This window comes from Xiphias gladius, chromosome 6, assembly GCF_016859285.1.
Source record: "Xiphias gladius isolate SHS-SW01 ecotype Sanya breed wild chromosome 6, ASM1685928v1, whole genome shotgun sequence".
NCBI lineage: Eukaryota > Metazoa > Chordata > Actinopteri > Istiophoriformes > Xiphiidae > Xiphias > Xiphias gladius.
The window spans coordinates 29,635,915-29,649,563 of NC_053405.1; the positions used below are offsets into that span (position 1 = coordinate 29,635,915).

General features: G+C 40.4%; 1 protein-coding gene across 3 annotated transcripts; it reads right to left on the minus strand.

Annotated features, from left to right (window-relative positions):
- Positions 1-684: 684 nt before the first annotated feature.
- Positions 685-13,485, minus strand: rad23ab (RAD23 homolog A, nucleotide excision repair protein b). Of its 3 annotated transcripts, none has more exons than XM_040128829.1 (10): positions 13,235-13,485; positions 11,255-11,336; positions 10,322-10,401; positions 8,823-9,289; positions 7,886-7,932; positions 6,583-6,710; positions 6,385-6,502; positions 3,028-3,209; positions 2,020-2,166; positions 685-1,384 (listed from the first exon to the last, which is right to left on the minus strand). In XM_040128829.1, exons 1-10 carry the CDS (start codon positions 13,301-13,303, stop codon positions 1,271-1,273), a joined length of 1,434 nt encoding a protein of 477 aa, XP_039984763.1. In that variant the 5' UTR covers positions 13,304-13,485; the 3' UTR covers positions 685-1,270. The 3 variants fall into 3 exon arrangements, with proteins under 3 accessions (XP_039984763.1, XP_039984762.1, XP_039984764.1); XM_040128828.1 differs by having other exon boundaries at positions 3,028-3,212; XM_040128830.1 differs by lacking the exon at positions 11,255-11,336 and having other exon boundaries at positions 3,028-3,212.
- Positions 13,486-13,649: the final 164 nt, after the last annotated feature.

Here is a 13,649-nt window from a genome sequence, read left to right on the forward strand (position 1 = left end):
TATTTTTTGGAAACCCATCTCTGCCCCCCCCCCCAAAAAAAACCCATCTCTACAAAAGTTGGTAATGATAAAAGTCATAATACTGCGTCAAAATAACAAGAGTCAAAATTTCAACTTTCTGAGTCAAAATTATGAGATACTAAGTAAAAAAGATGAAACAGTCAAAATTGTTAAAAGCCAATTGTTTTATTTTGACTTACTAACAGTAAGTCAAAATAATAAGAGATTGACTTTTTAAGTCAAAATTAATAGATTCCAAGTCAACATTTTTCATAAGTCAAAATTATAATACGAAGACAAATTTTTGAGATAGTGAGTCAAAATGATTAGTTTAAATTTTTACTTACAAAGCTAAAATATGAGTCATTCACTTAGTATTTCATATTGCGACTTAAGTCAAAATTGTGACTTAAATAGTCGTAATTGTGACTTATTATCTTAACATTTTGACTGAGTATTTTATATATTTGTCATTTCATCAGATTTTTCTTTTTTTGTGGCATGAATGGGCGGGAAAGTTTCAAATACTCCTGCAGCATTTTCAGTTGCCTTTTAATTTTCCACGGATAGAACCACAGAAGCACATTTGAAAAATACATCTGTGCCATTTGGACTCATTTGTTCTGAGATATTTTACACATTTGGGATTTATTTCAAAGGACAAAAGAAGCAGAAGAAATGAAATGATCAGACCTGAACTTTAATATAAAGCAATGTTAGCTCTCAAACAGTGAAGTCAACAGTTTGCATCACATTTTCATGTAAATCCAACATGGAAGGTTTGTAAACACATATTTTGAAAATTAGTTTTTGTCCAGTATATTTTCACAACAAATACACTCTGTAGTATTTATACTGTACACTGCACAGCAGCAACATTAAAACCAGTTACCGGTTTTAATGTTGTGCGAGCTGACTTCAGTGGAAACCCTCTAAATAAAAGCCTGTTGGCCTGTGAAGGGGATGCAGACTGTTGGCATATTTCCTGGCATGACTTCTCTGATTGTAATCACTCAGCACAAGCGGCAGCAGTAATAATGAAGCTCAGTGTGAGCTGCTATGATGATCATCACAGCTGAATGGAGGGTAGGCAGCACAGCTAACTGAACAGCATGTCGTTGTCGTCGTCGTCGTCGCAGCAATCATCAGACCACAGTCACATGGTGTGAAAAGAAACTTTGTCTTCCTCTCCTGTTCCTGTTTATCCCTGGTAGACCTTGTGTAGCACTGTCATCCACTCTGTGGTCCTCTGTTGAACGGTGATGTTTAGTTATTCATCGTCCCATGTTTGCTGTAGCAGGAAGTTAGCAGCCAGATTCTCGTTCTTCTCACAGGCAAAGTAAGCCTGGATGACTAAGCCTTCAGGGAAGCCCAGTGCTTTTAACTGGAACACAAAACACGTTTATGTCACAAACACAAACACACACACAAGTTTGCACAGCTATCCTTGTTTGGACATTGCATTGACTTCATTGTGGACAGTCTAACCCCAACCCTAATCATAACCATTTAATTTCTAACCCTAACCTTCACCTAACCTCAATTCACACCTTACCCCTAACTTTAATCAGGACTTCAGAAATGACATTTTGCGTCATAAGGACCGGGCTTTGGTGCCCATGAGGGCTACTGGTCCCAAAAAAGTTGGTGTTTAAACCAGAAAAGGTCCCAAAGAGGGAACAAAAACACGCGTGTACACGCACACGCACACACACACACACACACACACACACACACACACACACACACACACACACACACACACACTTTTACATCTGTTTCTGAGACGGTTACTGTTAAGGGTACACACACTTAAGCATACATATGAACACATTACCATGAAAGAAATTCTATCATAGGTTTGTGTACTTAAGCTAACTATTAATGACTTAATTTTTACCCCATTTTTATCATAGTGCAAGCTGAGAAATTACCTAGACAACGAGGCAACTCAGTGGGACTTAATAAAGACACCAGTAAATCCCTGCTCTGTAATGTCAGCGTGAAGGGTGAACTAACCCTCTCAATGGCCTCCTTCTCCTGTGGGGTGACCTGGATGTAGTTGGTGTGTGGTAACCCCTGGGCCTCAGCACCTTCCCCTCCTGTGTCTCCACCTCGTGGCTCATTCAGCATCTGTACAAAACGCTCCTGGTGCTGCGTGATTTGCTGCAAGTAATACATTCAATCAATATGAATTCTACCACATACTATAGCTAATATACAGGTCCCCAAACCCTAATAAAAACAATACAGAACAACTGATTACAAGTGTAGATCAACCACCGATTAAACAGTATACAACAGACATGTAAACTGACAATCATGATTGTATAAGATGTATTTGGTCATACTTTGGTAGCATAGCTACATCATTCACAATCTCAAAATTATATTTAAATTTCTTCTTAGTTGTTATGTATATGAAATAAATACATACACCATTTAGCCACAACATTAAAACTGATAACTGCTTTTAATGTTGTGGCTGTTGTATATTATGTAGAATATCGCTTTGATATTGAGTGTTGATGCTTCCACTGGATTCAAATTTCTGCCACTTTTATAGTGAGGGTTTATTTTCAAATAGCTCCTGAATTTTACATACCAATAAAAACTGTGTTTAAGGAATGAGACAACTCTTTTACGTAATTCTTTACGTAAAAGAGGTATCTCATTCAGAACTTTTTTCATCACAGCCACCATTTTTCAAATCATATCGTATTGTGTTAAAAGCTTATGTGAGAGTTAGTATATTTATATTTTATTATTATACATATTTTTCTCATTCAAATAAGTAGGTCAGTAGTTCTTAAGAAATTAGCCAAAGTAATTAAAAATGCCCTTTCAATCTTGAGACTTTTTATTTTTTTAATTACATGATCTGTATAAGAAACACTTTTTTCTAGTGCTCACAGACTCTTACTGCACTGTAATCATTTTTTGAAATATCTTTGCAACAGAAAAACTGACAAACTTCAATCCCTGGCAGAAACCCATGGTAGCATGGTGAGCATGATAATTTGGTACCTGTAGAAGCTGTGGGTTGTCTCTGCCAAGTTGCTGCAGCAGGGCTGGTAAGAGGGCCGGGTTTTGCTGGATGATCTGTCTCATCTGCTGGAATTGAGGCTGGTTCCTCAGGAACTCCAAAGGGTTCCCTGTGGAGACTGAGCCTCCACCAGCAGTGGGAGGCTGACTGCCAGACACTGGCCCTGCTGGGTAGTGGATGAGCTGGTTACTTTTGTTGTTGTTCAGTGTGATAGATTAACAAAATAACCCGATGGGAAAGACTGTCTCTGGGCAGTTCATTAAGTTAAATACCTGACAAATAATGGTACTAAATGGAATTGATACTAAAATCAAATAAAAATCCACTATTGTCATGAAGAAGCCCAACTCACTGATTTGCGACATCGCCCAGAATGTGGAAGGGTTCAACTGCAGACCTTCCTCGGCGTGACATGCATCACTTCTTTTAGCAGCCTCTTTATGCCCCGAAAAACTTTATTTTAAAAAATTCAACAAGGTAACAGCCAAGGACAATCCCAAAACCTAGCTAAATACTGTTAGTTCAGGGCAGTCACTGATTGTATATACAGTATGTATATCCTCCTGCAATAAAACATAAAGCTCTGCTGTGTTGTCATTGTTCCATCCATCCACCCATCCATCCATTTTCTGCTACTTATCCTAGGTTGGGTCGCGGTGGCAGCAGGTTAAGCAGGCCAGCCCAGACGTCCCTCTCCCTAGCAATGTTTTCCAACTCCTCCTGGGGGAGCACAAGCCGTTCCCAGGCCATTTGAGATATATAATCTCTCCAGCGTGTTCTGGGTCTACCCCAGGGTCTCCTACCAGTTGGACGAGCCTGGAAGACCTCCAATGGAAGGTGCCCAGGAGGCATCCTAATCAGATGCCTGCACCACCTTAACTGGTTCCTTTCAACGCGAAGGAGCAGCAGCTGTACTCCGAGCTCCCCGCGGATGTCAGAGCCCACCTATAAGGCTGAGCCTAGCCACTCAGCAGAGGAAACTCATTTCAGCTGCCTTTACCAGCAATCTCATTCTTTACGACATTACCCAAAGCTCATGACCACAGGTGAGGGTCAGAATGTAGACTGACTGGTAAATTGAAAACTATGCCTTTAGCTAAGCTCTCTCTTCACCACAACGGTCCAGTACAACGTCCTCTTTACTTCTGATGGCACACCAGTCCGCCTGTCTATCTCCTGCTCCATCCTACCCTCACTCAGGAACAAGACCCGAGATACTTAAACTCCTGCAGTTGGGGCAGAAACTTCATCCCAACTCAGAGGGAGCAGTCCACCGTTTTCCGGCAGAGGACCATGGCTTCAGTCTTGGAGGTGCTGACCCTCATCCCATCCGCTTCACTCTTAGTTGCAAACTGCCCCAGTGCATGCTGAGGCTCACGGTGTGATGAGGCCAATAGAACCGCATTATCTGCAAATAGCAGAGACACAATTTTGAGGTCCGCCAACCGGACATTCTCCTCCCCCTGGTTGCACCTTGAAATCCTGTCCATGAAGTTCACAAACGGGACTGGTGACAAGGGACTACCCTGGCAGAGGCCAACAACCACCAAAAATGTTCTTGACTTTCTGGCGAGAATGCAAAAACATCTCTTCCTGCAGTTATATAGGGACCAAACGGCTTGTAGCAACTGCCCTGGAACTCCATATTCCTGCAGTAACCCACGACAAGATCCCCAGAGAGACCCAGTTGTAGGCCTTCTCCAAGTTCACAAAGCACATGTAGATTGGATGGGCAACTCCCATGACCCCTCAAATAACCTTGCCACGGTAAAGATCTGGTCGACTTTTCCACGGCCAAGAACTCGGATTTCTACTCCTGAGAATCCAGGGTTTTGCCCGGGAGGATGAGTGGTGTGATGCCTTGATAATTCGAGCACATACTCCGATCCCCCTCTTTAAGGATGGGAACCACCACCATGTTCTGCAAATCCACTGGCACTGTCTCCGACCTCCATGCAACATTGAAGTCGGGTGAGGTTGTCATTGTTACTGTTTTATTTTCTTCTTCCTATTCTTGAAAAATCGGAAAACCTCTTTTTCTTTCACTATCTTCTTTTCAGGATGAGAAGTTTAGCAGTAACCTAATGTCAGGGACAAAAACAACATCAACTTGTGCGACATCTAATCCTTACGGGTATGTTATCAACAATAGGTTTCCCATTAAGTTATACTTGCTCAGTAGTACTTGAAAATTCCGCTTTCTGTGTGGCTTTGTTACCCATAAATTGTTATTCCAATTAAAGCATTTATTTTTCAACCAATAATGTCAATTTTCCACCAAATAATTCCAGGTACTAAGGAGTCACAGGAACTAATCTTAAGAACTAAAAGTCCATTTGTGCGCATTTGTGTTTGTGTTTCTACCACATCTCAGTCATGTTGTTCTTTGCTGTTCCAATTGTTACGTGATGACAAGTGAGCCAACTCAAAACCCACTGAGCAAAGTACAGCCACTGATGAAGACTATGAGATATGGTTGAAAGCTCCAGAAAATCTCAAAAATGGATTTTGGTTTCAAGTTTATTTTGTCAGATTACAAGTAATGTCTGTGCCTTGTTCTAAAAATGATACTAGTGGCAACGACTGCTGTTTAGTTGTGAACAAAGCTCTACACAATTTATAGCAGCCTAAGCTATATGTTTTACCAGTGAGCCGCATTCAGCACCACCAATGCCACCACATTAGTTCCTGCAATATGTGCAAGTAATAGGTCAGTGGACTATTTTTGGTCCACTGTTATTGAGGAATCAAATTTAGGCAATAGTTCCCCAAGTGGAAATGCAGGTAAGGTTCCTGAGTTCCTAGAAAAGTTCCTGTGGTGGAAACAAGCAATAATACAACCTGAAAATAACCGAAAGTAAGTGACGGACCTCACTGTCTGAAACATGGCGCTCTTCCCACTTACTCGTAGACCTGGGGTCCCCAGGAGTGTATATACACATATAAACATACATACATACATATATACATACATACACACTTACGAAAATACACACACACACACACACACACACAAATATCCTTGTTAGGACATTGCATTGTCTTCCATTTATTATGGACGGCCTAAGCGAAACCCTAACCCTAACCTTAACCTAACCTCAATTCACACCTTACCCCTAACCTTAACCAGGACTTCAGAAATGACGTTTTGCGTGCCCATGGGCTTTGGTGCCCATGAGGGCTACTGGTCCCATCAAAGTTGGTGTTTAAACCGGAAAAGGTCCCAAAAAGGGAACAAAAACACGCATGTACACACACACACACACACACACACACACACACACACACACACACACACACACACACTTACATTTAAAGTAATAAACATTTGCTCTTACTGTTAGAGGCTGTTGGGGGCTGCTGTGCCTGTTGTGTAGTAGGGTTGGGGGGGTTAGATGTAGCACTGTGTCTAACTGGCTCTTGAGGTGGCAGATCACTGGCCTCTGTTGGAATACCCTGCAGTACATAAACATTTACTATACACTCGAGAATACAGTTGCAGGCGGGGCTGTGAATAAAGCTGGTTAAATCCTCACCATGAGTAGATACTCCACTGCTCGGTCTGGGTTGTTGTAACTGGCTCTAAGTGCAGCAACTACCTGTTGCCGCTCATAACCCATAGACATAATCTCTGACACCAGGTTCTCATAGGCCGGACCTGTCACTGTGGAAACAACAGGAGAGGTAGGACCGAGGAGGTGAATGGAAGCTGGATAAAGTGAGGAGGCTGTTCTCGCAGGCCCATGGCATAGTCACTGCATGTCTTAGACATACCAGATATGGTTATTTTCAATAATGGCTGTTTGGCTAATTACAACTTCCATTAGTTTTTTTATACACCCACACCCTGTTCATTTTGGTGAATTTATATATACAGTAACCTGATTAATGTTAATCCACAGATTAACAGATCAGTAATCAGATTTTTCTCCTACTCCTTACCTAATATTTGGGTCATACCTCACTGAACTGAACTGGAGCATTGATAGCAGATGCTGCTTCCTGACTTTTTTTGGTGTCTAGTCTAACTTTGAATGGAATTATTTTACATAAAAGGATGCATCACTACATGTAATGATCTTTCCTTTAATCAGGCTGCTCTGCTGTTACAACGATACTTCCTCTGTCTAAAGTTTGTGCCCTGCAAATTCTCAAATGTAGAAAGCCAATTTGAAAACCAGTTATATGTACACATGGCCAAGAAATCTGCATTCTCCAACAGGAATCTAGCTGAGGAAATTGAGTTTTTCTAATCCCCTACACCACTTACAGAAACCAGGTTTCTAGTTAACTTACTGTTTAAGAAATTTGCTTACTGAAAAAAGTCAGCTTTAACCCTTAACTTTGGTGCATATACAGTAAAAACACTGTATAGATTCTAAAAAGACTGTAGAAAATCTTCCATGCCAGTTGAGAATATTTACGGCCTCAGCATGCTTCAGATCACCAAGTGATCTAACAGCATCTGAAACCCCCTTTCAAACTATGGAATGGGGGCTGCTGCATCTGACAATTAGATGGGACCCAAGTTCAACTGAGTGCAATATCTTCAATGTCTTCAAGGAGAAACTTTCTTAAAATGTGCTTCCTTATCCCCACTAGGACAATTCATCATGTTGAGACTACAAAGACACCTGAAAGACACAGAGTTGCTGGAGAGAGATCAGGGAGTAATGCACAGAGGAGGAGGAGGAGACTATGAAAGCAGGCTTTTTAACCCAGTGTGGCCATTCATAACAGGCCTTTAGACAAGGCTGGATGACAAGTCATACAAACTAGTTCATTTGAAGTTTAGAATTAGTTTAGAGACAGAGAGAAGAAGAATGACAGATGTATTACCCAGTATCGATGCTGCTTCTTCAAGCAGACCCAGTTCATCAACAAGACTGAGAGAAATGAACAAAGAAGAAAAGAGAGTGAATCATTGTTCCAGAGCACAAACAATTACAGTGTGAATCAATTTTAATAGAAAAACAAGCCAAAAAGTCTCACACCAAGCTATTTAAGGCTACACTCAGGCACAGTCGTGCCATGAACTAAATGCTAATGTCAAAATGCTAACATGCTCACAGTGACAATGCTAACACTGTTGATGTTTAGCAGGTATAATGCTTTTTTGTAATCTTAATTTACTAGCTGTAAATCATACTAACATTTGCTAATTAGAGCTTAACAATAATTGAGGCTGAAGGGAACGTCATTAGTTTTAAAGGTAATTAGCCATAAACCAACATATTGGGCAAATTAATGTTTTGACCTGACGATGAAACTAGAAGAAACGTAAGGGATCATTAAGTTATTGCAGTTCAGCCAAAGGCAAGCATGAGTGTTTGTACAAAATGTAAAGGCAATTCTTCCAATATTTGTTGAGACATTTCAGTCTGGACCAAAGTGGCGGACTGACCAACAGACAAACAATGCCATCTCTAGAGTCATGCCACTAGCATGGCTAAAAATGATATACACTGAAAAGTAATTCATATTACTTGCCATGAGTGAACAGAACCTTGGCGAAAGTCTTCTTATTAAAGTCTAATCCAGGTTACGCTGTTATATTATCAAGCTACAGCAGCATACTTAAACTACAAGAAAAATAAATATTTTATCTGGTAAGTAATCTTCAGCAACATGCTCTCTTTTTAAGTCACAAAATAATCCCCACGATCACAATATGAGTCTAACTAGCTAGCCCAGATTCTCTCCTTTAGACACGTTTCTTGGATAACCAGATAATGAATAAAACTCTCAATGTATGTAAAAATAGGTTTCCCCCAACCTGGAAGCAGAAGAGTGGACTGGTGCCGTGGCAGATGGTTGGTTCTCAGGGTCGTCCCTTGGCTTCTCTTCTGGTTGAGTAGTAGGGGTGGGGAGGTCTGCAGTGGCTGAAGCTGTCTGAACAGTTTCAACAGCTGGAGCTGGGGCAGAGGCTAGAGTAGTAGCTGAAGCCAAAGCTGGAGCTGAGTCTGGGGCTGAGTTTGAGTCCAGAGCTGCTGTTGTTTCAACAGAAGCCGATGGGGTGTTTTCTGGGACAGGGGATGGGGAATCAGTGGGAGGCACTGACTGTGAGGCAGGTGTAGGTGGAGACCCTGCAGGTATCGTTGTGGACAGCGCTTGTGCTGGGCCACAGGCCGGTGCTGTGGCTGAGACTGAGGCTGAGGGTGGTGTTGAAGTTGCGGCTGGATGGGGGGTTGGCTGAGGGGCTGCTGGTTGAGGGGCTGCTTGTGGAGGAGGTCCTGGTTTAGGCTGAAAAAACATTTGAGAATTGATCATTAGTAGTTTTGATATTATGACCAAACAGGTAGCAGCACTGCATTGTTCAATTCACTCAACTAGACCAGACTATTTATAAGCTCCACAGTTAAATTTCCATATCACTGCTATCCTAACCAAATAAAAGCTGTTATTCAAATAATGGCCAAACATATACAGCCTGCTCACTCATAAAGGCGGGGTAAAAAAAATTGTCACGGTCGCAGGTTGTTGTTTGAGAGTAGAGATATGGACACATGGGAGGGCCGTGCTGCAGATAATAGCGTGATTATATGCTGAGATGGTGAAGGACAATGAGTGATAGCCCTCATCTCTATGGTATTTTAGTTTAGTTTCTGTCTGCATCCTTTTGTTTATCTAAATGATCTGACTACAGTGCCAACCTCCATGCACAGTTACTGACACAAAAAGGGGACTTCGGGGCCCAGCTCATACCACCCAGTCAACTGAGCGGCACTGCAGGGGGGAGAAGTGGAGCAACAGCGGAAAGCAAGTTGAGCCCACCGGATTCAGATAAGTTCTGCATTTTTTTCTGGTTGGCAATCAAGGAATTCATTATATGTTGTGCCCTGTCAGTAGCTGGTACAGTCGTAGACTTAAGTGTTAATTCAATCCCCTGGACCAAATAACTAAACATTTTACCAGTACTGACTGTGCCATGACAACATTCGCTACCCTGCTGCTCTAAGTTTCTCTTTTTAACAGAGTTTAAATTCACTTACTATTTTCAATAACTTCTACTTTTCATTGTTTGCAACTGTTATTAAGCTCCAATCATAAGAACTCTATACCACTTGGAAATGTTCCAAATTAAAAGCCTACCAGGAATGGGTTACAACTGTCAATAGCTGAGCAGCAACCCTAAACGAACAAGTAAAATTGACGGGAAATAATCAGTGAATAACAACAGTATTTCCGTTAAAAAGAAAAACTCAGCACAGCTGAATGGTGAGTATGACATAACTGTCTAAAAAAAAAAAAAAAACAATCTGAAGAGACACTGACCTTGGTAACCATGACCACCACAAAGTTTTTCTCATCGATTTTGTACTCTTTCAGCGGGGTGTCATCATTTAAGATTTTGCCTGTGAGATTCAAGCATAAACAGTAAGTGAGAAAAGACACACAAAATATGGAACAGAATCAAACATGAGGCAAAACTCACATAAGACATATATGAGTTACACAGTTGATAAGTTATTATCCTATGTAGCAATTTTTAGTACTGTGACTTTTAAAGCATTTTTTTGTCTGATCTTGGTACATTTTATTTATTGACTTTATTTATGCAGATGTAACTTTTTAAGTGGTGCAATAACTAGGTTAAGTTCTGTTTTCTATGGCATTTATTGTAAAACCAAGTCACAGCACCCTGACAACAGATGTGGAGTGCTGTTTTCCAGTCCATCTTTTACGATTTTAAACATTGCCATGTTTAAAATCCACGGTCACGACTGTGATTCAGGAGGTAGAGCGGGTCGTCCACTAACCGGAAGGTCGGTGGTTCGGTCCCTGGCTCCTCCAGCCCGCACTGTATGGATGTGTGTGTGTGAATGGGTGAATCTGGCGGTAGTGTAAAGCCCTTTGAGTGGCCGATAAGACTAGAAAAGCGCTATATAAGTGCAGTCCATTTTATCATGTTTACAGTACATTTGTAGTCACTTTATCCCATGGTAAGGTTTTTTTCACAGCTGAGTTACCTGGTGTGAATTATAATTACTGTTCCAGTGGTTACAATTAAATATACCTTTAGCATAATTTTGAAAGGTGAGTAACCAGTTGTTAGAAACAATGTCTGAGTTGTCCCCATATATCCTTTTGACAAACACCTGCCAGTTAAACAAACCAAGCATTTTCTGGGGCTTTGGTATAACTAGATAAGATATTTCAATGTGTTTTTTTCCTCCATAATTCTGGTTAAGTCATCCTCTGCCTCACCTGCATAGATGAGTTTTTGTCCTGCAGCAGGAAATGCATCTTTTCCTCTGTCCTCCTCTATTTTCTCCTTCAGGGTTTTCACCTGATAAACATCAGATGAAACACTCGTATTACTGGGGGAGCTACTGAAACTGAAACAACTCCAGATGTTATACCATGTTATTGAAAATTAAAGAGGGGTAGTGTGGGGCCTGATGGTTGTTGATGTAAATGTCATACTATCATATGTTATGGGTATAACAGGGTTTTTGTTTAGACTGTCTTATCAACAGTATAATAAGAAGCTGAGTACAACTGTTGTCAAAAACTTGAAAATGCTTAAATTTACATTCATATAAAAGTTATCTGGGTAAATATAATGCCATATGCAGAGTTCTTACCATCCACGTTCTAGAGACTGATTTTTTTTAAATCTATTTTTCTGTGTTCTGTCTTATGTAAACATCATTTTTTGTGTATTCATTTGTTATTAGTTGTCTGTGTCACTAAGACTATCTTTTATGATCATTTTGGGTGCATTATATTTGTAAATTGTTTATACTGTTTCCTTTGTTGTTTGTATTTGAATATGAATCACTGTGAAGCTGATACTACTGATAGTTTTCTGTTTGTGTAAGTAGTAAAATCTTTAAAAAACAAAAAATGGAATTATCACAGGATTAAATGAGAACATATCCTTGCTGAAACAAACTACCATATTTTGAAAAACAGAGAAGGTGATACATTTTGAGTTAAGTATAGTGTTCATGTGAGCGCAAGATTAGCATCTCACTTGATAGTGCAAAAAGATAAACTACAGTACAAATGAACAATTGAGCAAAAGAGCAGAAACAGAAAGAATGGATGTAACTGTAATGCATACATAGACATTTGACCAGCAGTTTTTGGTCATGAAAAATCTACAATGAAAACATTATTTTCAGACTACTTTTAGTTTTTCATTGTAGTTTTTTTTAAGTCAATTTTATTTATTTATTTTTAAATTGGTATTGGCAAAGTTGTCTCTTTAAAACCATGTTTTCTTATCCTGCTTTTGTATCATTTATTCTATGTAATGTCCTTTATCTGGACCCTGAGTCTGTAATAAGGAATGTAGTAATGTAACGATTGACTGATTTGATTGAAACAAAAGAATGTGCTCCTGCCCTCCTGTACTCCTGCTGTGTAATTCTACTTACTATGATATGTAGTGCCAATGCATGTTATGGTCATTATGATTCACGTGATAACACTTCACAGGAAACATTATCAATTAAATACGCCTAAATATAAATTACTCTATATTAATTACTATATGGTAGAAAACTCGGAAAGGATTGGTTCTTTTTTTCTAACAAAGATTTACTGATCAGTCTTCCCCTTACTACATGAACAGACAGGAGGTTTAAAATACTGCAGCGTCATTCACGGTGAGACACTGACACAAAGTCAAACACTATCAAGCCACACGAAAGTTCAAACATTTCCGTTCGTTGTTTTCAATATAAACCCCTCATGCCGCTCGTACATCGTGTTAAGTCCTGAGAACTATCATGAAGCAAAGTCAAAACAGCCGGTGGAATACAGAAGATACACTTCACTGTATTATTTGTACTATCCAGCTAATCAAACAACTAACGTTACAGTGTTGTTTTCACAGAAAGTGTGAAATGCTTGTAATTCAATTCAAGCTGTAACGCCTTTACTTTGAAGGAAAACTTGCTTGATTCCGGTTTTACACGAGCTAGCTCTAGCTCACCTCACATAAACTCAGTCACTATAAGATCCTGCAAAATTGTGAACTTGTCTAACTGCATGTCGCATTGACATAATGTCAGTTTTTCAATTGAGTAAAAAAACTACTGTATCTCTTTTGTAGAGTTGAGCTGTCTTTAACGCGGCCATGTCTTAATGTTAGCTAATATTACCGAATGCTACAGCCTATATGGCAGCCCTCCCGGCCTGACCGTGTTTACTTCAGCCCCGTTAACTTCTACTCACCGTCAATTCTGGGTCTATTTCTATTTTGAACGTCTGCTGTTGGAGGGTCTTTAGCGTTATCGTCAGCATCTTTCGACGCGGTGTCAGAGGCAGCTGGGGTCAAAATTCAGTGTAGTCGGGGAAATCTCTCGACTGAAGCCGCTCTTTTCCCCCACAATATCTATTTATCTGGGTCTAAATGTATGTGTGACTCAGCTGTCTCAGAGCCGCGGAGCAAGCTGGGCACGGACGCCATCTACTGCTGGAGGCAGGGCACAACACACTGCCGAGTTCAAGTGCTATCGGAAATATCCCAAAGTCGGAGAACGCAGGACCAATGAATGGACCGATGAAACGGTGTCATCGTCTCTTCGTGTCGTGGTACATCTTCATCTGACCCTGATCGTTTTTCAGCCTAGAGATTGTGACGACCCGG